General features: G+C 36.5%; 1 protein-coding gene across 4 annotated transcripts; it reads right to left on the bottom strand.

Moving 5' to 3' along the window:
* Positions 1-51: 51 nt before the first annotated feature.
* LOC127636780 (calcium-binding protein 1-like) lies at positions 52-27,903 on the bottom strand. 4 transcript variants are annotated; one of them, XM_052117506.1, is made up of 8 exons: positions 10,397-10,699; positions 5,980-6,142; positions 4,655-4,685; positions 4,349-4,492; positions 4,124-4,233; positions 3,811-3,885; positions 3,647-3,719; positions 52-1,451 (listed from the first exon to the last, which is right to left on the bottom strand). In XM_052117506.1, exons 2-8 carry the CDS (start codon positions 6,040-6,042, stop codon positions 1,426-1,428), a joined length of 522 nt encoding a protein of 173 aa, XP_051973466.1. In that variant the 5' UTR covers positions 6,043-6,142; positions 10,397-10,699; the 3' UTR covers positions 52-1,425. The 4 variants fall into 4 exon arrangements, with proteins under 4 accessions (XP_051973466.1, XP_051973465.1, XP_051973464.1 ...); XM_052117505.1 differs by having other exon boundaries at positions 5,984-6,142; XM_052117504.1 differs by lacking the exons at positions 5,980-6,142; positions 10,397-10,699 and adding an exon at positions 27,136-27,903.

The raw sequence follows: 27,903 nt of genomic DNA, 5'->3' as shown, positions 1-27,903 counted from the left end.
TAACAAGTTAATTACATTTAACATAAAATACTTCATAATAATTAAAATATTCATTTTTTTTTACATACATTAATAAAATATTAAAATAATATATTGTGATTAACCTATAACAAATTTTTCAACCTGAAAATTGGTCTGTTTGTGACATTCTGTGTGGGTCAGAATAGAAATGCTTTGTTGTCTTTATGTTTTGGTGTTTGAAGAATATAAGATAAGAACAGAAGGACAATTTAACAACAACAACAACACTTTAATGAAATCTAAACTCTAAAAAAGTTGTTTTGGCATGCATAGATTAACTCATTTAAGACAAGCTAGAAATCACACAAATAAATTACAATAAATCCTGAAACCCAATATCCATACAACCCCTCCATACCCCCCTGTCTCTCTCTCTCTCTCTCTCTCTCTCTCTCTCTCTCACACACACAAACACACACACACACACACACACACAGACACACACACACACACGTAGACACAATAAGTCTCAAATGGTGCATAAGATGCTTATTTGTCAGTTAAATTAATTTACATAATTTTAAATACACGACAAAACTACATAAAGTATGTTTACAACAGTAGGCTACTTAACTGTTGACACAAAACTGCATCAGCACTAGCATTCATGCATGACAATGTGCAAATAAGGGCAATTTAATGTTCTTCATCTTAATGGCAAAAGTTTCTCTAAGTTTCCAAAAATATGTCCAAACATACAGTAGTGCATAGGTCCAATGTATTGTACAATAAATAGCAAATGATCAATAGCAAAGGTTTTCCAGCATTGATACTGTATATAAAATAAAGTCTTTGTGAGTAATAATCTAATACATCATAGGCTACTTTAAAACAGCCAAAGTCTCTTAAAGAGAAACTATACACTCTCGCACTCATCTCTCTATACTGTACAAATATTATTAAACATCTTAAAATATAAAAGAGCAGTGTTATTGCAAATTTATTGGGGCACCCTAATTTCACAAAATAGATGTGACTTAAGGAGATGCCAGTGCAGAAATGCAAGTAAGCTATGGAACATTTTGACACTTCTGGACTAAGCAGTTTGTTTAAATTGCTGTTTTGAAGCCAAATGTTGCTCTCTAAGCATGATTTTAATTACTGTCAAAATGTAACATTAGTTTAGTAATTTTGTGCACTAGAGCCATCGCAAGCTTCCTTCAGGATGCAAATTCTGTTACAAAAAGATTTCAGAGATCACAGTATTAGTGAGTTGTACTCCCATTTCCCATTGTTAGCTTCATAAAAACTGTCATGGAGGGTTATTGTGCAGTTTCTTTCATTTGTGCTTTGAGGTCAGAGGTCATAGAAGTTCCTTTCATGAGGCTGCTCCCGTTTCCTCCACATCTTTCTTCCTCACCTCCTCCATCTTTTAGTTTTTGACGTGGTCCATCCACCTTTCCTCTAGCGAGACATCATTCGTACAAATTCTGAAGGAAGAAAGAGAAAATATTGATTAATTTAACTCTAAAATACTTAACAGTATAACAGTGGTTTACAACTGGTTTTGCTTCAAGACCCAGAAGTGACATTGGACATCAAGTGGCGACCCAACATCAACTCAGGCGAAAGACTGTCATTTAAGGGTTAAATATGTGGACATAAATTTTTAGCAAAAAACAGTTTTATACAGTGCTACTAGTTACAATTCAATGTACAAACCATGTTTATCTCAGTATCAAACCATGTTTATTGTTGTCTGGTTAATTTTTTATTTTACCTTGCATAAATATGTTCATTTGAAGATGAGGGAATATCAAGCACATTGACGTCAACAACAAAAGATATGGGAGGAATTTTGTCCTTTTAAAATATGAGCCTATTTATTTTGCTATCCTAACCATGCACGATTACAAGGTTAATTGTATTTTATTATTTGCATTTAGTATTGTTTTTCCACTGTCATATGCAACCCTATCAGAACAGGCCTGTCAATTCATGCTTTATAAATGTACTTAGAAATTTTTAATAAATAAATAAATAAGTGCTAATGACCTCAGATGAGTCAAAGTTAGCCTGAGCTCGAAATACAGCAAGAGGACCTTCAACTGTCACACCTCCAGCCATTACAGTGTTCAACAAGAATAACAGCGGTGGCTATTTTTGTGTATGAGAGAGGTGAAATAATCCCATGGTTAAGAGATAATCTAGTTGACAGCTCAGCTACTGTCATTTTACTGCCTTCACTGTGATGAGATTAAATAACAGCTAAACTGTGTGACAAAGCAGCAGACCGCAGCATGAAGCTCTTGTGCTGAAGATGTGAAGATACATGGACAAACTAGCTAAGAATAGTTTGTAAAATAAGGGTAATTTGTTTCAGTTATTTTATGGTTAAAGTTTTTTGTTTTTTGGGGGTTTCTTGCACCAAAAACAATCGTAATTTATATATACATGGCATTTTCCACCCTCTCTCTGACACTTATGATTCAAGTATGATTAAACCCTCCCCTCCAACAACATATCATGGAACAACTAATGATGATCCAGTCAATTCCCATTGAATAAAATAAAAGTCCCGCCACACAGTTTGTCTCATTGAATACTGTATCTTGTTTCATTCAGAAATAAGTCACAGACGAATTACAGAAATGAAATGGGTCACAACTGTCATTTCATGTAAGAATTTTAGCAGGCCGTTTTTGCTACTGTACCTTTAAGATTTTTCTAAATGACAAAAAAATCTTTGTGTTGAATTTGGCTTAGCATTATAGCATTTAAAAAAAAATTATAATTATAAATTATAACCATCAAGTAAAAGGTAAATATTTTCCTTGCACCTTGAGTACATGAAAGTGTAAATAACTTTATCATTACTTTTCAAGGTAAAAAATATTGTTTGCAAATATCATACATTTTTGAGTCACAAATTTAATGAAGTTTTTCAGGGTTACTCCATATGACTTTTCATAAAAATGATAAAATAACAGATTTTCTTCTGATTTTTACCTCACACACAGTCATGAGGGTCTTAGGGGAGTTTCTCTATTATTTGATGTGCAAATTTGTCCAGTCATATATTGATCAGCTTTAATGAGTTGTTACGTCATAAACATAAAAATTTCTGAATTACATATTTCTGTAACTTAGTGTCCATAAATGTCTTGGTGGCCCGAGGAGGGTACACTGAACACTTATATTTCAAAAGACCAACAATTCCCTCTTTAAATAATCTTCAAAACATTAGTATATCAAGAACTATTTGATAATTGAGTAAAAAACTGTTTTTGAAATGTGGGTGAGGAGTGGTGGGGTGTAGTGGGCAAAGCACAGAACTGGTAAGCAGAAGATTTCCAGTTTGATCCCAACAGCCACCACCATTGTGTCCTTGAGCAAAGCACTTAAATTCAAGTTGCTCCGGGGGGATTGTCCCTGTAATTGCACTGTAATTCGCCAAATGCATAAATGTAAATGTAAAATTGAACCCTTAGAATTATTAAAATATGGGCATAAGAGTGAATACGAATGTTTTGGATCATTATGGCTTTTCCACTTATACAGCAAATAATGATTCACTACACACTCAATATACGTGGGAACTGCACCAAGCAAACCATTGCAGGCACTGCTGCAGTGAAATTAGCATTACTAAAACGCAGTGCCAAATCAACACGAGGTGGCTCACCTTCAAAGTCAACATGTCCATCTCCATTTAAATCAATGTCACGCAGAATGTCCTCCAGATCTCTGTGACCCACCTGAAGGAAAAAAAAAATCAATATAAGCATGAAAGGAGAATCATTTGAGATCAACAAAGCTTTCAGATGAAAACAAAGGAAGTGCTGTCACCTGCTGTCCGAGCAGTTTCTTCATGGCCTCTCTTAGTTCCGCTGTGCTGATCTGACCGTCTCCATTGGTGTCAAACTGAGGGAAGAGGAAAAAAAGAATCGTGTTAATAGGAGATTAAAATGTTCTCGAGCATGTCTGCAGTCTGGATTCAAATTATCCTGCTCATTCCAGCCTGAATAAGTCAGTCAGGCTAACTATGTAGCTAATGTTATGCTTTTATCCACATTTACCTCAAGTTTTCTCATTATTTGAACTCTTTAACTGTATTTGTGTGTTTTGTTTCTGCTATGTGGCATCACCTGGCACCCCTCACCTCTTTGAAGGCATCTCTAAGCTCTTTTACTCCGATCATATCTGCCGTTTCAGCCAGAAGTTTAGGGCCCATCAACTCCACAAAGTCCTCAAAGTCAACATGCCCCCCTGCTGTAATACAGAGGACACAAATAAAATCAGAATATTAACATCAGCTTCTCGAGTAACTTCTCAGGTTCAGACCAAGCAATCAATTGAATGAACAGTTTGTTTTGCTTTTGCTTACAGTTCATGTTAATCTGTTGACTCAGTTCAATAAGCTCCATTTCTGTAGGCATGTATCCCATAGTTCTCATGCAGTTTCCAAGGTCTTTACAGCCAATTAAGCCGTCTTTATCTTTATCAAACTCTTTGAAGGCTTCTTGTAGCTCTGTAAAGTATCAAATAGGATGAAAATAGATTTTGACAAGATTAAACTCAGAATAAATCCAATGTTCCAATTTAATGTAGTTCTCAAATATTTTTTGGTATTCAAATACATCAAGACATGTTGCACCAGGTTTAACATAACCTACAATGAAATAGAGCTTACCATCCAGTTCCTCTGGTCTCAGCTCTCGGTTCTGCAATAGAATAAACAGAACAATCAATAATGATCCACACAAATGGTGACCTATGTTGCACTATTCCACTGAAGTCATTACAATTATACAAGCGAGGTGTTGTCCTCCTCCCATTCTGAAGAATCAAGTTAATTATTACAATGCACCTGTTCCTGCTTGAGACAAAAAGCAAGTTATTAATGAATTAACTAAACGTTTCTAAATTCAATTTTTCCATTCAAAACGAAGTCATTTGGAACCTCACATACATACTCAGGATTGATCTCTCATAATCAGTTTTTTCTTTACATCTCCTTGAATACATGCGCTTAAATGGCTCACCTCGAGCAATCACTTGAGCTTCTGCAGAAGAACTCAATCATGACTCTGACCCTGCAGAGGCTAATAAAGGCAGATCCCTGTGGTTCCTACATCAACCCATAGCATGTAGCTCTGTATTCTTTACAACTGATGGCAAAAAGTCTGTATTTGAACAGAACAGCCTTGTTGCAGGAAAGCATTTGTGTAGTTGATGCATATCCATGGACTGTTTGGTAACACGTTACAATAAAGCTCTATACTGTATGTTAACAGTAGCTAATACATTAGGTAACATGAACTGACAATGAAAATTATTTTTTACAGGATTTATTCATCTTGGTCTATGTTAATATGTAAATATACTGTTGTTCACTGTTAGTTCATACTGCATTTACTAATGTTTATTTATTGAAACTTACTGTCAAATGTCACTGGACAGGTGGTGCTTCTATGACACTTCTGGCTCACGTGTCAACTTGCATGTTCTTCAGGACTCGTACCCCAAAAGTTTGCATACGGTGTGACTTGATATCATTCGACCAGGCCATTAAATGTAGATAAGTTGTTCAAATGTATCACCTTACAAGTCATGCACTATAGTAAAAGAGTTTTGATGTCATAAGATAGCATTGTGAGTGGAACAGAGTAAAAAGTAATTCTTTATGCACTGGTAATCTGCCGTTTTACTCATCATTTGTGTGAATAAAGTGAATGTTGTAGCACCTCTAGTGTTAATTTCACCTATAAACTGCCACTATACGTACAATAAACCACGTGAAAATCTATTTTGTAAAAATGTAGGTTTAATAACCTGATTCTATGAGACCTTATGTCAGTTACCCAGATTCAATTTCTAGGATCCTGAATGAATTTGTCATAAGATGCAGTGGATATTGTTTATATTTGTATTAAGAATAACATTTCCATTAATGAGAAAAATATATCTAGAAAGAGATTTTTGCATGAGCATGTGTGCATGCATGTCCAGACTTACGTACAGCCTTCCGGCTTTCAGCGAAGCCCTTGCGCAGGAAAATGCATGCAGGTCCGAGCACATTGTGCATATATGTTGAGTTCTGAGCCAAGGCTGCCAGGGCCTCTCCAGATGTCACCCCTTCATCACATGACTGCACTGCTTTGTAACTTCGCTTGCGGTCCTGAGCACAGCCATCATGTTCCAGCCACCCCAGCCAAATGGAGAGGGAACGTGAGGTAAAGACACAATTAGAAACTACATAGATGCCTTATTGGCTTCATGGATGGACACATTTGTGGAGATTCAGAGGCCGGGATACAGAGGATAAGATATGAGATCTGACCAGTCAGTCAATTCACCAAACAGTCCACAGTCAGGTCAAACAGTCGGTTCCAGCCTCACTGAAAAATCATTCAGAAGTCTTTTATTTAATTGTGCAAAACATGACAACGAGAAGAATATAGCTATATTCTACAAAGTCTGTCATATGGCCGGAAGCTAGTGATGTCAAGTAAGAATAGCCCATGTCCGATGTAATGCATCATTAGAACTACAATAAATTGATAGGAAGATTATTCCAAGAAAAACATAGTTTGTAATTCAGGAACATGTCCAACTTCGGAAAATCACATCGTGCCAGACTCTGCCCTCTATTTTCTCCTCCCTCTGAGCAACTGACAGAACCTTTAAGATCAGATATCATTCACACCGAATAATTCGTCCAAGTAAGCTAAATTATATACGCTGGGAGGGTTAAGGGTTGGGAAGGGCGTGGACAGGAGGAGGCCAAGAGCTACAACTCACTTCCAAAACAGACTCACAGCAGTGATGGCTGAACATCACATTATGAGTAGAGATGAAAACACAAGAGTTTTGGGGCACTTTGCTGTATATCAATCGTGGAACAAAAGTGTAAAGATGAAGACGATAGAACCGTTTGCAAATCTGCAAAAAGAAATGTGATGTTTGTTTTTGTTTTTTCAAACTTTTGAGAATGAAATGAGAACAGTGATTAGAGCAGACATTACCGTTGCCATCTAAACAGAACAGCCACTCCTCAAAAACAGCTGCTTCATGTTTGGAGCGCTAGAGTAGCAAAAACATGTTCGCTTTGGTGCGGTTATGGACTGCGGTCCATTCTGACAAGGACTGCAATCTTTTCAATCTCTCCACAGTTTTTTGTGTAAAAGCCCCTCCCATTTTTGTTCTGTGAGTGCTGCTGAAATTATTGACGGAACTGCTGTTGCGTCTGTGAATAAATCTGTGAATAAGTTTAAATTCTCCACTGCAACAAGAGCTCATGCATGAAGCAGGGCTGTGATTGGATGGAAGTGTTCCCTCTCATGAATAATATGGAGAAATGCTCAGAATCTAATGATGTATTAGTGTACTACCAACCACAAATCATAGTTTACACATACAGTATACCTCATGTTTTGTGACTTTGCTTAATAGTGACGATGTGGTCTTAGTTTTCAACCCCTTCTCTCAAACCACCAGGCTGCATTCTGTTATGTAATACTTTCCAATCAGTTCCTGCTTAATAAAATCAAGTCTTGCCATGCTTTTTTGTTGAATATCCATTTTACTTGAATATACAGATTATGGAAGTACAATAGGTTTGGTTATGGTTAGGAATGGCATTTCATGTAGACTTTAAACTAAAAGATTGTATAGACTTAAAGTTCTAATGCCTTCTCTTTTCCAGTATCAGAGTCTTGTGGCTTTTTCTCATTTTTATCTCCTTTGTTTCCCTTCTCTTTCATTCATGCTATCTTGTTTTACCACATGCAGCAAGTAATCTGTATCTGACTGCTAAACAAGATTGAGGGCACAGACACAGACACTGCCATTAACTCTGTAGCAGTCTAATTTGGCCTCGGATACTAGAGATCTTGCCATCAAAAGCAAAGCCAGACCTTCTATCATAGAACCAATGGTCAAGCTCTTTGACATCTTCACTCTAATGTACAGTAGTATTCTAATAGTGCATGCATGCATGTATAAGAGTGTGTGTGTGTGTGTGTGTGTGTGTGTGTGTGTGTGTGTGTGTGTGTGTGTGTGTGTGTGTGTGTGTGCAAACATGCACTACAACTGCCCTCTCTTTGCACCTGACCTTCACGCTCCATCTGTTGCCAAGGCTGTAGTGGTGCCAGCTCTTGCATTCTTCCACAGAAACCTGTGCCATTAGGCACACCAGGAGAGGAGCAGGTGCCTAGTGCCTGATATTACACAATTATCAAACTAATCTTTAAGCGGACGTGCATGAAATACATCTCGCTTTATAGAAATGCCTGCGAGGACCCTACAAAAACCTTTTTAGAGCTTTGAATAGACATTATGTTGAAGATAAGAAGACAGTGATTTGCTAAATTCAATTTAACATTGCTGTCGAGAACTTTTTTGCAGTGTAATCTCATTAAAAATACTTTTATAGTAAGGCGGCACGAGCAGCATATCATTAAACATTAAGTTAGTTCATGAAAAGATCCAGCAAGTCTTCCAAGGTCAAATGAAAAAAAAATAAATAAATAAATAATAATAATAAAAAAATATATATATAGAGATTTAAGAAGTTTAAAAGTACTATTTACCTTATGGTTAATGTCATGTTTAACATGACACTACATGTACTTTTCTGATAAATGATTGTTAAAATGCCCATCCCATTTGTTTATATTTAATTGAAATATTTATGTTGATCCTTAGTTATGTACATGAGGGTGTTTGATGTTACATTTTAAGTTGTTTTGTAAATATTTATTGCATTAATTTAGTGGCATGTGTGTTACCATGATGTTGTTTTGTGTTTATGTGAGTGACACTGTGCATAAAGACATATTTATTGGCCATTGCTCCTGGAAGAACCACTTTTGATAAATTGTAAGTATGCTGGAAATTACAAATTGTGATTTCAGTTAATGCCAGCAAAAATAGATATGTTGTCCCAACTCAGATCGATTAAGCAAAGCTGACAAGACACTTTTCTATTGAAACAACTCAGTTAAATTAAGTTCACTTGTTTACATGCGTTCAGTAAAATGGTGAAAGTAAATTTTTTTGAGTGTGGCCTTTTGTATTAACACTTGTGTCACCACCTGATGTTAACAATTTAAAAGTGCAAAGCAAATTTCTGTAGTTCCAGTATGTTATATCATTTTATGATATGTGTAGTGCTGTAATGATTAGCAAACTATAAAGGCACCAAAATTACATCCTGTAATGCCTGAAATAAGGTTACTGTATTTTCTACAGTGAATTTCTACCGTAAATTTAATACGAAAGTTATTACAGAATCTATATATACACAAGTACACTAAATTGCTTAATTTAAATGAATATTTATTTCACATTAACGCAAAATCAATCTTTAATTTAATTCAAACTTCTTCTTTTTAATTAAAGATTAGAAAATCTTTAAAATTTGCAAAATCCATTGACATTTTTTTTGGTAGATTTTTAGTACTGATACTATGCAAAATGACACTTCAAAATGACCAGTTAAAAAAACAACAACTGCACTGTACATAACAGATAACAGATTTGTATTATATTTGCACTATGTATGTATGTGTATGTGTGTATCTATGTGTGTGTGTGTGTGTGTCTGTGTGTGTGTGTATGTACACATGTGTATAATTCTTTTTTATTATTATCTAAGTCTTGCTGCTTTTTTTGTATTGATTTTTGTATTGATGTGCACTAGAATCTCCTGTCTAGAATCAGCTGATTCTGATTCTGTTAATCATCCAATCGGACACAGTAATTGGCTGATGTAATGATTTAAAAATGGCTAAATATTGGCTGATATCACTACCGCAGATTTGTTTCAGGAGAGGTGGTGGCGTAGTGGCTAAAGCACAGGGCTGTTAATCAGAAGGTCTCTGGTTCGAACCCCACAGCCACCACCATTGTGTCCTTGAGCAAGGCACTTAACTCCAGGTTGTTCTGGGTGGATTGTCCCTGTAATAACTGCACTGTAAGTCGCTTTGGATAAAAGCGTCTGCCAAATGCATAAATGTAATGTAATGTAAATGTTTCTTAGTTTCTTTTCTAGATATTTTCTATCAAATACATTTTATTTTATTCTCCAATAGCATGCAGTTTTACAATGAGACATGGTAACTGGCTGATGCAATTATCTCAAAATGGGTAAATATCAGCTGGTCACTAATTTTAGTTTATTTTTTACTTTTCTAAATGTACAATGGCTGTTGAAAATTACCATGATAGTACTGGATACAGTAGCACTGTTCTGCTCAGTGGAATTCAGAGCAAGACTATTAAACTCATCACTGACAGTCCAAACAACACAATCCAAGTCTGGGTCCAGTCAGTTGCACACACACACACACACACACACACACACACACACACACTTTGCATTACATTGCCTACATTTACAGGGTGCATGAAGCTATAAAAAGCATCTTACCTTTTTGGAGATATTCTTGAGTGGCGACTTAACACAGTTGCCCATAATAAAGTCCCTTGTGCTAATTTTTTGTGTGCATGCGCGTGTATGTGTGGTTGCATGCGTTTGAGTGTATCCACATGCCTCCATGCATGGATTACGGATGAGATGAGGTCTGCAGGCTTATCTTCCAAGAATTATGGATTTTGGAGAGGACGTAGACAATCCAGGGGTGGTGACGCTGGACGTCAAGGTGACAGGAAGGGAGGAAATTGAATGAAAAAGAGGATAGAAGGATCAGGAAGAGAAGACATGTGTCTCAGTGTGAAGTGCTGCTAGAAGAGAAAAGCCAAGATTGCTTCTTCACTTGCTTAAACACTCTCCCTCTCTTTCTCCATCACCCTCCCTTCACCCCCCTTTCCTCCCGGTTCACTTGCTCTTTCACTCATCCCTCCCTCTCTCTCACTCTCAGCTGCTCAGTTTTAATCATCCATCCAAACAAGGCAAAAGAGACAAAGAGACTCGCATAGACAAGCATATCACCTTCCCCGGAGCAAGATGCTAAAGACACTAATCTAAACACACACACAGACAAGTGCACACATACACAAGAGTGTGTACAGATGCAGTTGATTACACACATATGGATGTGGGGCTATGGAGCTAAAAAATACCACTTGCACAGGGAAGAGTCCTGCGGTCCAGCTACGACAGGCCAATTTTGAGATCAAAATCGGTAAAAACATGAAAACCGCATGAGGGAAGAGGATGTGGCACTGCACCAGGGACGGATGCACTTAGGGCTGCAAAATCACAGCACATTGTACGAAGGGCCACGGCAGGTTATTTGGGGAGGACAGGAAGCCATTACCAGAATTTTCCTGCTGGGCTGGCACTCGCCCACCGAGCCCCATCATTTCCTGTTTGGGCCTCTGCTGATTCACTTTGTCTATCTCTACTTTCTTCCTCATAGGAAAGACACATCTCAGCAGTGAGATTACATTGAAAGAAATTTTATAACAAATGGCTGATGACTCACTAAAACTTTTTTTACTTAAGTCTGCTTCTCAGATGTTTTGCAAAGAAAAAAAGACCCCTGAAATCTTCTCCTCTGAGTTTTAACAGAGACAGGGTTCCCTGTCTTTTTGACAAATAAATGTCCATTACTTTTCCTGTCATTGTGATAAAAAATTTTTTTTTTATATAGAGATGACACTCAAAGAGCCATTTTTAGCCCATTAAATATTAAGTGCTGAGCATAACAAGAAAGACTTTATACATTTCTATGACGAGTTCAACATCAACTAAATTGTCCAGACCAAATTATCAGAGCTAATTCCACAATAATTTTACAGCACTATACTCTATACTTTTAATGCTATACGACATGTGAACAATTGGATAATTTATGAGAAACAAAATTGATCCTTATATGAAACATAAATGAAAACTCAATTACGCCTCCTGAGCTATGTAACTAGTCGATTTTAAACATCAATATCACTCTTCATATAAGGTCTATTGTGCCATTGATTTTCAAGTGAGAAATGCTTAACAATTTAAAACATAGCCGAAAACAAAGACAAAATTTAATTATTTCTTTATATATTTATTATTAATTATATTTATTAATGTGTCAAAATGCAACAGTCAGGTTCTGAAAGTAAAAATCCAATTAATTTTTTCCATAGACTAATAGATTTTTAATGACAACTTATAAACCTTTAAAGACAGACCTACAGTAAGCTCTGATGTTGTTAATTGATGATATATGCTTCTGTTGAACAGCAGAATTTGTGGTGAAAATTAGGGATGTGTTGATACAATATAAATATTTATATATCACAATACTGTTTCTTACGATATTGTATCAGTACTTTAGATCCATGTATCGATATTTATATTCAACTATTCATGCATTCACATCATATCCAGCATTTCAATAAGTAAGTAGCCGGTTGTATAAATAAGTGCAAACTCTGAAAGCAGTGTTCCTCAGTGCAGTCAGAGACTTCTCTTGCAGACACGCTGGGACACTCTCAAGCATTTGGCATGAGATTTGGGCAAAAATATAGATTTCCCGCTTTATCTCGATCTTCATTCGAACGATCCCGATGTCGATTCTTAAAATCCACTCTCCAGTGTAGAGAAGTGGCGAAGTTTATTTCCGAGATCTTTTTACTGCGTGTTGAAATTAAAAGTTTGGTTTGACTCTTTCATGCGTGTTCAAAGGTGAGATCCATGCATTCCATTTGTCATTGAATCTTGAATCTTTTAATATCTTTTCTGTTTTTTACAGTCAGATGTTAATCAAAATCAACAAACACATCAGCATGGATGCTGTAACACCATTCAACCAAAACACTGTCAAAATCCAGGCCGCTAGTCTTAAAGTGACAGTACAGGTGTAGAATATATACTGTATCCCCAGTATAATTAATAACAGCATTAGCTGAAAGAGAATTTCTTTCATACTGTATGTACACAAAATGGACATTATAACTGAAATATACCCAAATGAATTGGAATTGAATGCTCAATCTTGATATACATTTCGTGATGTATCGCATCGTGACAAGTATATCGCAATACGTATTATATTGTGAGGTGGCTGCCGATAGTGAAAACTACTCTATGCATGATACTGAAGGAGAAAGATCCACCAATCAGAATGTTGCAGCAAAGAAACTGTAGCAACTGAGCTCAACAGCAAACGCACAATCCCATGATGCATACACAATCCCATGATGCATAGTGAATGATGAAATCGAGTCAGTCTCTCAACACTCTCAAACTACTTAGATATTTTTATATATCTGTATACTTAGAAAATAAATTAAATAAAAATAGTTTTTCTATACTTACAATCAACAACTTAAAAATCAATAGTTTTATATTTTTCCATGGTTTTTAATTAAATTGTGTCATGCGCAATGCCTCTTGGGATTGTAGTTTCCTCATGAAAGACATTTAAGGAATATTCCGGGTTCAATACAAGTTCAGCTCAATTGACAGCATTTGTGGCATAGTGCCCTATTTTAAGCATGCAAGCACAAAGCACAGTGCAGTGCCTTAACTCATAAGCACATAGTCAATGGGCAAGACCATGAAGTTTTGGTATTTTCATGTAAGCGTGTGCTAAGTCAAGGCACAAGCGGGTTTGGCGAAACCAAGTCAATGGAGGTTCTTCTCCGGCACCGTCTCTCACCTATTATCCAGTCCATTCCCTGAAAAGCACCAGCGATATAAAAATAGACAGTACATTCATAAGAAGTTGGTAGTGTAAATGGACTGTATGTAATGAATTGGAAGAATAAAAATATGGAATTACATTATTTTGAGCATCCTAAATGGGACATGTTCCTTTTATATCCATGGAAAATGTGGTTCAGGATATGAATGTAGGCTCCATTAAATTACAGAGAATATAAGTATTATTAATCATTTTCATCTACTGACACACAAATCATGGCTAGAATTAACAGTGATTGTATCCGCAACACTTCGCTTCTAACAGTTGGCATTGATTTAGAAAATGTAAATTATTTATTAAAATAGGAAAAAATTAAACCAAAAATATTTCTAAAATCAAATTACACTTCAAATGAAACTAAAATATAATCAAAACAATGATGTGTCCAGCCAGGTCTAACAACCAAATTGTGCCCGGTTGCTAGGGAGGGTAGAGTCACATGGGGTAACCTCCTCGTGGTCGTGATTAGGGATTCACGCTCTCAATGGGGCACGTGGTAAGTTGTGCATGGATTGCAGAAAATTGCATAAGCCTCCACATATTAAGAGTCTCCACAGTGTAGATAAGATGTGTGGATTGACTATCTCAGAAGCGGAGGCACCCGGATTCAGGAGAGTAACCGCACCACCACAGTCCTAGTAAGCAGTGGGTATTGGGCATGCCAAATTGGGGTAAAAAAAATCATACCAAATCCAAAATTTTTTACTCTCTCCTTCCACCGGCCCCTTTTGCAGTGACTTAAACATAACAATAAAAATTATAATAATAATTGAAAGAAATAAACCAAGACCTCTAGAAAATGTAACTTTGTGCCACTTCATTTACATACAATAAACCCATAGTTTGGTTGGTTTGGTTCATGGCTTAGAACTCTTTTATGAAGAATCTTATTAAACCCCTGTGGAGGAAATTAATGTGAAAAACCGGAACCAAGATGGGTGAAAAAGTGAGCTGGCACTATTGCACTCTATTTGACATGGAAACATTTAAAAAATCAGTATCGGACATACAAAAAAAGAATTAGAATAATAATATCGTCATCTCTAAATTTGACCTTCCTGCCTAATTCTCTATTGAAGTATTTGTTTTACTCATATATGCCTCCCCCTCTCTCTTTCTGTCCTCTCTCTCTCTCTCTCTCTCTCTGTGTGTGAATGATTCATCTAGATGAATGTGGTCCCCTCACCGGAGGCTCATTGTGAACTTCAGGACACATCAGAAATCAGAGCCAGGCGCCGTCCGCTCACATAACGTCAACTCAGCACGAGTCCACGCTGCAGCAACGCAGAAGCACATGCACGTGCATATCCATAAATGCTCAAACTAGCTCTTAGGAATGTCACAACTGTGTGCTGTAATCACACAACTACATAACTGTGTGTGTGCTCATGAATACACAAATCATGTGTACATGGTGATTTAAGTAGTCTTTCCACTACAGTAATGCTTACAGTAGTGTAACAGGTTAAATAAACAGCTATGATTTAGTGCTCAGGATTGGAACCCCTTTAGCCGGTATTAAAGTACCAGCATATGTTTATGCTATTTTAGTGACATCATCTGTTTCAGCCAATCACACACATCACAATATTGTTCATTTTGCAGAACTGCTTTGCATGCATTAAATATGCATGATGCAAATACACAGTGTTTCCAACTAAAACCTCATTCACACTGGGCTCTGATCCCTGGATATCGGCGGGATCAATGCCGGGGAGCCTTCTGTATTCTGAAAATTTGATCCCGGGAACAGACCCTAGTAACATTGCCGGGATCATTCACGGGACGTGTCTGTGTGAATAAAAGCAGAGCTGATACTGTGAAGGGTGTGTGTCATAGTGATGATGTATTTATCATGCGAAAGAGAAAGTTTGTGTGCAGAATATAGATTCAAAAGTTTCACGGTGCACCACAAAATCATACCGTTGTCATAAACCATTGCCATGTGTTTTTCAGATGTAAAAAAAAAACGCAATTAAAGAAATTAACGTCTCCATTGTAAATATGAGTTAAATACAAGTAAAAATAAATTGGCTAAATTTACAGCTTCACCAACCTGACGTGATAAAATAAATTCATTTTTCATTCAGAGCGCAGCACACCGAATGTCAGAACTTTATTTCCCCCTCATATATGGTGCGGTTGAAGTCTGTGATGTAGGAATACTTTGGGTATTTAAAAGTTATAAATATGTTTACCAGTTTGTAAATGTATTTTAAGGTGAACACTGCTAAATGACACCTAAATCTAGTATAAACCAGTACGACACGACAGCATGATGTACAAACTCACAGGCCATGTATCAGCCACACACAAAATGGATCATTCTGACAGAAATGTTAATAAGTACTTCTTCGTTTTAATGATGTGAGGTCAGGGATAATCCCATTGGATACGGAGACAGGCAGCCAGTTAGACAAGAGCAGAGAGACGGGCAGAGATTCACATTCGTCTCTATTGCACTGACATTTGAGTCATGCATACATATACAAAGAGTACATACATTGTTCCATAGTAGCTGTCTCCAATAAAAAAAACATCTCTGACCTTGAGACTTTGGAAAACATGAAAGACTGAATGTCTCTATGAGTATATATAGTCTCTATTAACAGTATGGCTCAAGTCCTTCATTCAACATTTTTTTTTTTATCATCCACAATGCAAACGTTGCCTGATCATTTAGAAAAGCAATAGCAAATCTCTCTTCTACAAGCCTCATCTTATCTGTAGCACAAATTGTGCATGGCAAATAAAGTGTTGAAATCTAGTAATTAGGATTGGGGGTTGTTCAAATCACTAATGTCTGAGCAATAGTAATCCTGATAAGGTTTCAGTTGAGTGATTATCATATACCATCTAATGGGCAGCGTTCATTCAAGAGTTAGAATTCTTTGCAGGTTTCTAATCCCAGCAAAAGATCTAATTATAAAGAAATCATTTTAAAGTCTTGATCTGATTGAAATATTGAACAAGTTATCCGCTTTAATACACATTTCATGTAGGTTTCTCAAAGGGGAGACGGATTTACTCACAGAATTAAAAATTTCTCTTAAAATATTAATTCACGTTCCTCTAAGAGCATCAAAAATTTAGCAGCTCTTCAGAAGTGTTGTTCCTTTCCTCAAATGAACTCTTCATTTATATCTGGCTTCACTTTATCTCTAGGTTTGTCTTTACCTCAACTCAACCTTTCGCACTCAACTGCCGTTCCTGAGTTTCAAGTGCTAGTCTAGGTAGCATGAAACGTCCCAGTGATGGTAGTGATAAGTTTTGTTGCTGTGAAGATTTGCACTAAATACGCACAAACAAATATTGTATCATTGCCAGACAGCATTGAGCTTAAATGGCAGACTGATCACACTGTCAATTTGGCAACAAGTAGTCGAAAGTTCTGATCTTGAAATCAGTTTGTGCTTACCGAAATTCAAACCACTGCCCCCCAGTGACAAAAGCTGGAAGTGTTGTTGAGGTGAAATGCCCTCAAGGTGGCGCCAAAAGTGAGTTGTATTTTTAGTTGTAAATGACATAATATAATCAACATGAATGCATAATTTATTAACTCTAACCCCTAATCCAAACCTGAACCCTAAACCTAAAAGTCAGTGGAGTAAAATGTAATTTAATAGCAAAGATGTAACCTCTAACTCATGCTTACATTATTGATGGTAACATAATTATTCTTCAGTTTCAACAGAATTGTTAGCGCGACAGGTAAAAGTGAATGTGTTTGAATTGATGCAAGAATGTCTGATGGGGATGATGCTAGTCAGTAATTCAGCAGTGTGGGGTCAATTTCAGGGTACATAAAAATCAGAAGTAGCATGTCGACATACTGTGTGATCATGTAATACACAAGCCCAAATAATACACACGTTTTAACAGAAGAATTGAAGTAAGTGCTTATGTACAATTATAAGCTTCCCATTTCTGCTTTTAAAATTTCTAAAAATTGGCCCCATTCACTTCCATTGAAGTTTCTCATTGTAACCTCAATTTTTGCTTTTTCTCCCCAATTTGGAATGCCCAGTTCCCAATGCACTCCAAGTCCTTGTGGTAGCATAGTGACTCGCCTCAGTCTGGATGTCGGAGGATGAATCTCAGTTGCCTCCTTGTCTGAGACCGTCAACCCGCGCATCTTATCACGTGGCTTGTTGAACACGTTACCGTGGAGACATGACGCATGCGGAGGCTTTATGCCATCCACCGCGGCATCCACGCACAACTCGTGAACTCCAGGGGTGGTAGTCAGCAACTTTACTCACTGATTTACCCAGGCCCCCGATTTTTGCTTTTATTAAAGAAAAGGAAGGAAAAGCCTAAATAATTTTTTGCAGTAATCAACATAATGCACAAATGCTGTCGACTGAGCTTAACTAGCATTGAACCCAAAATATTACATTAAAGGAATAGTTCATCCAATAATGTAAATTGTCATTTTTGGAGCTTGGCAGCATCCATTCCATTTCAATGTCATTGTGTGGAAAAGAGCAGCCAGGACATTCTGCTAAACATCTCCTTTTCTGTTCCACATAAGAAAAAAGAAACACAGCTTGGAACGATATGTATGTTACTAAATGATTATAGCCTTTTCATCAAATTGTATCTAAACTATGCGGCCTAGACTAATTTTACAGCTCTTGTCTCATGTCAACAATTATCAAATTTGTTGCTATTTATTTTATCTCACTCTGAAGGAATAAAGCATAACTGAAAACTCAATTAAGTCTCTTGACCTAAGAAAGATAAACCTCTGAGCAATACAAATTTCCTTTGGGATGTGCCGAAGAAGAAATTTCAAAGTCTGTTCTCTCTTTTTCTTTCTCTCTATTAAGCAGACTGAAAAAGGATTAGAAATTTGACTTCTCCCCTGCAATACATTGGTGAAAAAGAAAACACATTGGATTCTATAAATAGCTCAGGACTTGGAGATTGTATTGAAAACACAAAATGACATAGAATTTACGACATAGATAGTTTCATGTATTCACCCATCCTCTTTTTGCTCATCTCTCTACCCCCCTCCCTCTCTCAGACCCTCGCAAGGTCAGTCTGACACAAGTGGGCTAGAGAGGGAGGGCGGGAGTGATAAAGAATGAACAAAATTGGAGACAAACAAGTGAGAGGAACAACTAAGTGGTACTGCATCATCTACCTTTCGAACAGCGAGTCTTTCTTACATAAGACATAAAGGTCTATCATGCTTCTTCTTTTTCCTTATTCCTTTTAATGCTTCCTTTCTTCATGTCCTCGTTTTCTGTATCCCTCCATCACAGACTCCAACAGGGACAGGGAGATAGAAGCAGGTTGACAAGGAATGAGAGAATGTCACACTGCAAAAAATAATTCTCTTAATCAGCTTTCGATCTTGTTTTCCATCTAAACATCCTTAAAACAAGGTAGATTAAATTCTATCATCATTTACTCTTACCCTCATGTTGTTCAAAACCTGTGTGACTTTTTTCATGGAACACTAATGGAGATGTTAGGCAGTATGTTAGTCTCACTTTCATTGTATGGAGAGAATATGCAATGAAAGTGAATGGTGACTGAGACAAACATACTGCTTGACATGTCCTTTAGTGTTCCATGAAAGAAAGTCATATGGGTTTGGAACAACATGAGGATGAGTAAAATATGACATAATTTTAATTTGTGGGTGGCCTATCCATGTATGCACAAACCTCACAAAACTTTGTTAGATTTATGCTTAAATAATAATTTGCCAAAGGGGTGAGACGTATAAACTTATCTGAAAACAAGTCTAAATATCTTATGCAGTTTTGCTCCTCATGTAAATGTATATTGTTGTAAGGCTGTGTAGATATTTTTACCAGAAAACGAGACAAAATTACTCATTAAAAATGCCATTTTTTGTAGTGTATTTTGTCAGAACAATTATCTATGTGCCTAGCACATCACTAACCACTCTATCTCAGCTCCAGCTCTGCATTGATAACCAAAGTTCACTTTCGCCCGAGACGGGCAGCCCCTGCTGGCAGAGAAAGGGCATCAATCTGAAATATTCCTGTCTTCTTTTGTTGGCTCACTGTGAAAACAGTGATGCATCAGTGGTCTTTTTGATATAAGCAGCACATTTTAAAAACCGGGTTACTTGCATAGTACATTGTTAGCGAGTGTTAAGTCAGGTCAAGTGATACCAGCATTTGGATATTAATCTTTTTTGCCTCGAGAGAGTGTAAGATGTAGATAGTGAGAAGAGAGAAGGAGAATACTTCTGCGACACACAGTGGATGAAAGGGACCTGACAAGAAAGCCAACCAAAGAAGATGCTGGATCAGACAGTTTAGATCAAGTTCTATAGAACCGTAAATCCTAATACCTACAATTATATTACAAATCATTTAATTACACCAAAGAAATCAGAAGTACACATTTGTTGTCCATTAATAAACAAATATGCAATCTTTCTACAAAGTGAACCAGAGTGGATCCAATATTAAAGGCATATTAAAATATCAAGTTTTGATGAAGTAACATTAAAGCTTTTTACATACATTTCCTATTGAAACAGTGCCTTATCATTTGACATCAAATACAAGTACAAGAGCTTTACTAGATCTTATCTATATCTATATCTATATATATATATATATATTACTTATTTTTAGTGAACACTATTGGGAAAAGCGGTTATACTGTAAATACCACCAGATTTGGGTGCACTGGCAAACAAAAACAGAGCCTTTTTTGTGCTAAATTAACCCCTTTTTAAGATTGCTTCAAGAAGAGGAGCATTCACTCTAAATAAGGAGGGATCCATAAAGGTTCCTTAATGATATATGCATATCTACCTCAGAGGGATATTTTAGGTTCAATGCAAGTGAAGCTTAATCAGCAGCATTTGTGCAATAATATTGATTATCACAAAAAATATTTTCAACTCATCCCTCATTTATTTAAAAAGCTTGGGCATTTAGAATGGAAGTGAATGGAGCCAATCCATAAACTTTAAAATACAAAATGTTTTTAAAAGTATAGCCACAAGATGTGAACATTACATGCATTAACATGACTCCATTGTGATAAAATCACAGTTCAATATGATAGGAGTGGATAAAAATATAGATTTTCCAATGCATCTCAATCTTCATTTGAATGAAAAGAATTCTTAAGTTCCAAGATCGATTTTTTATTCTATGTGCAACTCTCTACTACAATGAGAGGAAATCACATGCATTAGCAATAAAATTTCACGCTCTGCATCTAAAATGTATATAAATTATTTGGCAACTGGCTGGTAAATTTTTAGATTTCACTTACCAGTAAAAGCGTAGTATAGTGAGTATTAAGCAGTGAGATTCTTTCACTTCGTGTTGAGAGTAAAAGTTGTTCCGTGAAGTGTCCATAGATGAGATCCACGCAACCATATGTTATTGAATAATGCCTCTATTAATACCCTTTCTGTTTTCTACAGACAGTTGTTGATCAAAAGCAACAAAAAATAAAAATTTCTTTCTAATCACATGTAGGACAGATGAGAGCCAATCGAGTCTCTCGTTTACATGCATTCATTTACAGATGTTCTTTACAGGAATGCCTTCTTTCTTAAAGAGACAGAAACGTTTTTAACACAAGTTCAAGCAATCTATGAAAATACCTGTAAAAAGTACAAATTATGTTATTAAACAATAAACACGTAACAAAAAATATATATGCTATATATTATCATATGTATTGATTGAATACATTAATTTGTTCAGAAAAGTGACCAAAACGATGAAAAACGAATTCATATTTTCCTAGTTAGAAGGTCTCCTGTATAATTAACAGCATGAGGTGGGAGATCATTTCTTTCATATGTAAGCAAAAGGGACATTATATCTAAAATGTACCCATATAAATCGTAATACCCAGCACTGGATTTTAGTTCGATAAAATCAACATTATGCCACAAATGCTGTCAATTGAGCTAAACTTGTACTGAACACAGAATATTCCTTTAAGAGCCATATTTATGCTCAAATTATTCTTTGTGTTGATGTTTAAGCGTCTTTACACCTGCACTAATCTCCCATTCTTTATAGAATCTAAAAAATAGTTTTACTATATTCTTGTTATGACCCAAAGACCTTAAATCTGTTACTATTTAGAATCCCTATTGAAAATAATATTTATAAATTAGGATTATAAATGCTTAAGATCATTCTAACACTAATGGCCAACCCCTTCCACAGAAATAGTGTGATTCTGATATGCATACATTAGATCCGTGTGAGTATGGTAATGTACTGCTCGAATCCTCTCTTTAGTTTCATGGTTTCAAACCCCATGTGTCAGGTATCTATAATGGATTTTTATATTTTCACTCCAGCACAAAAGACAGCTTTCCCCTCTCCTCTCCAATCAGGTCTTGAGCTGCTATATTTAGCAGCTTCTGGCAGAGAATGATTTCTGTAGGGATTGTATGCAGCCTTGATGTTACATAAGGAAATATGAAACACGACATTTGAGGAATATCAATCCACTACGAGAGGAAAAATAGACAAGTTGGCACTATAAATAAAGCAGCATTTCTGTTCACACTAAGATGGAAGGCTTTTTTTATTGGAGCTAAGCTCAAGTGAGCAAACACACGCAAACACATTGTATGCCATCATAATCATGTGTCACGTCAGTCCCCACAAGATACATTCTGCTTTTCAACATTTGTACAGGTCTACAATGAAAACTTGTGGCAAAATGTCTATGTGACATTTACAAGCCAAAGACTAATGATGCCTGGGAGGCGTGTAGAACTAAGTAAAAGTGTCAAGACCAACTAAGACCAACCCAAGTGGCTTCCTGAAAATACTGAATCATGGGTTTCTGAATGTAAGAAAAGACTGATGTAAGATGTCAGTGAGTGAGTTTGGCACCAGAATTGGCTTCTAGTGGTCTGATTCTCAAAATAGTGAAAGTGTATAGTTTATCCAAAGCACGATGGATAAAAGTGCCTGCCAAATATGTACATTAAAACAGAAACCCCTGAAATGGCTTCATGGTGATTATTAGGGCTGAGTATTGATATTTGTTTCCCTATTTGATTCCGATTCACAAGCCCTTGATTCGATTTCGATTGGATTCGATATTGATTCATATGGGTATATTTCAGTTATAATTTCCCTTTTGCTTGCAAATGACAGAAATAGTCTCCCAGCTAATGCTGTTAATTATACAGGGTACCTTTTAACTAGGTTAATTATGAAAATATACATTTTACTAATTATGTTTTATTTTTATTTATTTTTTTGTTTGTTTTTTCATTTAGGTCACAATTTGGCATTTTAAAAATGAACAAATCCATGAATTTCATCAATAAATATAATATTATATTGCATATATTATTTTTGTTAAATGTTTTTTAATTGCATAATTTGTACTATAAACAGGTATTTACATTGATTTGTTGAACATGTGCTAAAAGATGCCGAAACTGTCTCTTTAAGAAAATTCTGGAATTTCTGTAAAAATCATCTGTAAATAAGCATATGTTAACGAGAAAGGACTCAAATGGCTTTTTCTCAAACATGCTATGCACGATTAGCATTAAATGTTTTTTGTTTTGATCAACAACTGACTATAAAGAATAGAAAGGAAGAAACATTTTTCATTGACAAATGGGTCGTGTGGATCTTGTGTCTTTGGACACACATAACAACATATCCTCAACACGCAGTGAAAGAATCTAGCTGCTGAATACTCCACCACTATACTACACAATTACTGGTGAGTGAAATGTTGCAGCCAGTTGCAAAATATATAAATTTCAGTTGCATAGCGTGAAATTTGGTTGCAAATGTGAGTGATTTTGAATCTCATCTTAAAACATATATTTTTTCATTTGTACATGTATAATGATTGATCATCACTTTTTAATGATCAAAATTGTGCTGATTGCAATGGCATAATGCAAAATAGAGTTTGAAAACATTCAATATGATTGAAACACACTTAAATTGTGTGTTCCCTCACACTCCCCATTTAACTTTATTTTTTTGTTTAACCTTTGCACAGGCACAGAGTGGTGAAATGTGTGTGTGTGTGTGTGTGTGTGTGTGTGTGTGTGTGTGTGTGTGTGTGTGTGTGTGTGTGTGTGTGTGTGTGTGTGTGTGTCTCTGTGTGTGTGTGTGCGCGTGTGTGTGTGTGTGTGTGCGTGCGTGCGTGCGCGCATGCTGTGTTCTGACGTATTCAAGCTCTAGCCTTAATCCGAAGGTGTTATTATTGCGGCACATTAGCAGGATAGATGCGACAGAAAGAAGCAGATGCAAACCACTTTGTTATCAACTTGCAGCTCATAGGAGTGTTATAAACCATGATCAGTTTGTGAAGTCTAATTCTAAATCACTTAATCTGAAAAAAGAATGGATGCATCTACTGCTAAAAGAACATTAGTGTAATTAAACCAAAAACACAATATTTTTTATGTTAAGCACTTTAAGATGTCCATCCTAATGTGTAAAGCTGTTTCCGGAAAAAGCTTAAAGCAATATTTCAGGTTATATACAAGTTAAGCTCAGACAAAAGCATTTGTGGCTTAATGTTATTCACCACAAAAAATCGTTCCTCCTTTTCTTTTAAAAATCAAGGTTACAGTGAGGCGCTTACAATGGTGGTGAATGGAGCCAATTTTTGGAAGGTTTTAAAGGCAGAAATGTGAAGCTTATAATTTTATAAAAGCACTTACATGAAGCTGTTGAGCTGTATGGTTGTTTAAATTCAATTTAACAGTAATTTTAAGGTTTAAGGATTTGTTGATATTACATCGTCATGGCAACACATTTGCATTACATTATACAGAAAACGTTATTAAGAGATTTTATCACACTAAAATCATGTTAACACGCATATTGTTTATGTCATGTGGCTATACATTTTGGATTGACCCTTCCATAGTAAGTAAAACACTGGAAACCAGATTTTTTTTTTGTCCCCTTTTCTCCCCAATTTGGAATGCCCAATTTCCAGAATTTTTTTTTTTTGTTGTGGTAATCAATATTATGCCACAAATGCTGTTGGTTGAACTTAACTTGTACTGAACTCAGAATATTCCTTGGAATATGGGATTATTCTTTTGCTTTTGCAGCGTTTAAGACAACTGAGGTTTGAGAGAAAGTAAAGGTTGCTGCTTTAGTTAATCAAACAACAGTTTTCTTAGAATGGATTTCTATTGGACAAAAAACATACATTTATATCAATAGCACATCAATATATCAAAATAAATAGCTAGAGATTAAAAGAGGATGCGTTACAGATTACTGTGTGCATCAGTTTAATCAATGCACTTACAACAGCTCATCTTATTATACTATATAATATTCATATCAGTTATTCATACTTCATTGGTTTTAAATTTGACATTATTGGGTCAAATCAACCACAATTTGACTTTCGTCAGGCTTTTTTTGTCTCTAATCTCTGAACACAACCTGACGCTTCTCATAGAGTCTTCTGTTTCACTTTCATCATTAAACCATCATGCATAATTCAGTTTTATCATCACAATCTGATTATAGAGAGATCATATCCCCAAGAACAGACCATTCAAAATGCTATCGAATTTAAAAAGTCTACTATGGGGTACTGTGATGATGCATAAAAATGTTTTGGCACTATCATATATCAGAATGCAGTTAGTAAGGCTATTTTGTTGAATAAACTGAACAAGAGACCTTTTAAAAACCTTTACTACTATTTAGTCTTTTAAATAAAACTTTATACAAAGTAAAGTACACCTATTGCAGGGACAGTCCCACTTAACCCGAATGAATTTGAACAGGGTTTAAACCTACAACCAGGTTTTAAATTGGGATTTCTGAGGTGGGGGAACCCTAAAGTCTACCGTTGTCGCAACCCCCCATAATTTTTTTTAAAATGAATGAAAAGTGTTTAAATAAAATAAATGGGTATATAAATATGGATTTATTAATAGCCAATGCCTGTATGGTATAATTCATAGTTTTTTCTTTCATATGAATACATTTTACTGGGATAAAGATTTGTCTGTCAATATTTATGCATGTTATTTTCAACTTAATTGTGAAAATACATAATTACATGGAATATTTGGTTTTGTTTTACATTACAGAAATGTATTAAGAATGCCATCAAAGGTATTTTATAAATTTTCTAAAAATCAGATGAAAGCTGGTGCAAGTTACCCTCTTCTTGCCCTCTGTTGGGGTTTGTCCATCTTATAGAATAGACCTCGTTTCCGAATAACGATTGATCTAGTGGTTAGTACTTTTATTCAGTTGTGTTCTGAATGGAAAGTCAAACCACTGACGAGACCCCATCATTAACTTTTAGCATTTTCTTCATACACATAGAAAAGTGTCTACCATTGTAGAGCAATATATTACTTTAGGCAATTGCAGAATAGACCAATAAGTCACATATACACTTCAGAAAATTGAGTATCCAACTATTTCTGGGCTTAAAAGATACAAAAACATTGTGGTCCCCTATGCACTACTTAAAGCCCAATGTGACCCCTTTACCAAAATAGTTGCCCACCCCTGTTATAGAACACGCTAAACTTAAGTCTAATTATGTTACAATGTAAAACTACATGCAAATTGTTCTTAATGGGGAAATAAACTCCTTCTACACAACTACATTTTAATCGTATTGTAATGAAACATTTGTGTTAAAGTATCAAAGAGTTTAAAATGTTTCACTGTGGTGTGAAGCATTTTCACCAGTGAATCCCACTGTACATTTCCTTTTTTTCCAAAAGGACAAAAAACCCACAAAATAATAATAATAATAATAAATGGAGAACGCATAAATATAATACAAATAACAGTGAAATATTTTAGTGTCTTGGTCGAGTGGTCTTCTGATGATATATTGATCAATGTTATTGTTGCTTTGGATGTGAGTGATTTCGGATACATAACCCCTTCGATACGCATTTTAAGCAACTAAGCAAAATCGTTACTGCATATCAGTGTGTCTAAGAAGAAACGGTTGAGCAGTTGATGGCATCATGGAAACAGAGATCGGACCACGGCGCGGTACAGAAGCAGAACGCGCGTCTATATGCGGAGGCGCGCAGTCTCGTGCTGCTCTCATCTGCTGCATCTACAAGCACGCACCTGACTAGAGCAAAGCATAATTAACTTGAAATATTTTTTAAACAAGTACACTTGCTAAATGGGATGTGTCAAATGGATCAAACAAAAACGGCAACAGAGAATACAATATATGGGATAGATTGACAAACCATTTTTTTTCGTAGCCTGTAACACTCCATCAACCACCTGTTGAGTTTTTCTGCTCTCTTTTGAAAATCATATGCTTTCAAATCATATTCACTATGATTTTGTATAGAGCACTTTTGTATTGTGAAGCAATGGCTTAAAAATGAAAGGTTGTAGGTTCGAACCCCAGATGGTTTGATTCATGTACATCACAATGAATGTCCTTCCAGATATGTAGATAAAAGCATCAGCCTAAAGACTAATTAGTAGTTAGTGTAGTTAGTGGTATAGATGTGTCGCCCTACCTGTCCGAAGACTGACTTAACTATCGGATGGAGGTCTGCATCAAGGGCGCCGCTGTAAGTGCTCGCTCTACCTGGGGCGCGCATGCTGCCGGGCTGGAGTGGTGCTGATGCTGGAGGTGGACTGGAAGTGAGACTCTGATTCGAACTGGCCCGTTGCTTGTCCTTTGGTTCAAAAAACCACGCGGCTTCGTCCGAGCGCTTGGAGAGGGATGTTGTCGGCGAAGGCGTTCGGCTGGTGCGGGAACTCATGTGGTGTTGCACCGGAAGGTCAATGGGATGGTGCCTTGATGGTTTGCGGTGTTCTTTGGCGTGCCGGTCCGGTCCATCCTCCTGATAATATCCGTCATGACTTTGGATCTTCCCTGCTCTCCTTCCACCACCACCACCACCGGCGTTCCTGGCGTGCTTCGGCTGGCACAGGGGTCTCCGGGCGGTGACATCGCACTCTTCGCTCCAGCAAGAATCCTCGTTGCCGCCTCCCGCGTGCCGGCGTCCGTTGCGGTGGTTTGCGGGGTCCGCGCGGTTTCCGGATTTCCGGTTCGTCTGCGCTGTATAGGATTTGATGAGGGATGTGGTGGATTCGCTTTTCGGAAGCGAGGAGCTCATTTTGACCACTCAAAATCTACAAACTCGTAAAGTTTTACAATTGGCACAGCAAAAGGTGTCTGGATATTTAAACACGTTCGAGTGTAGGCGGGAATAGTACTGTTAAAAGCTCGGTAAAGGACTTTATAGAGCGCGAGAGCACCGCATAGGTCACTCGCGCTG

This window comes from Xyrauchen texanus, chromosome 44 (assembly GCF_025860055.1).
Source record: "Xyrauchen texanus isolate HMW12.3.18 chromosome 44, RBS_HiC_50CHRs, whole genome shotgun sequence".
Taxonomy (NCBI): Eukaryota; Metazoa; Chordata; class Actinopteri; order Cypriniformes; family Catostomidae; genus Xyrauchen; species Xyrauchen texanus.
The sequence above is the reverse complement of the archived record's forward strand: the minus strand, read 5'-3'. Positions and strand labels throughout refer to the sequence as shown.

Bases quoted from the DNA above. Each gene is read 5' to 3' on its own strand.
- LOC127636780 (XM_052117504.1), bottom strand. From the start codon at position 27,741: ATGAGCTCCTCGCTTCCGAAAAGCGAATCCACCACATCCCTCATCAAA. The intron at 4,686-27,135 runs GTAGGGCGACAC...ATTCTATTGCAG, and splicing joins TTAAGTCAGTCTTCGGACAG to AACCGAGAGCTGAGACCAGA. The intron at 3,886-4,123 runs GTGAGGGGTGCC...CTCTTCCCTCAG, and splicing joins TTAGAGATGCCTTCAAAGAG to TTTGACACCAATGGAGACGG.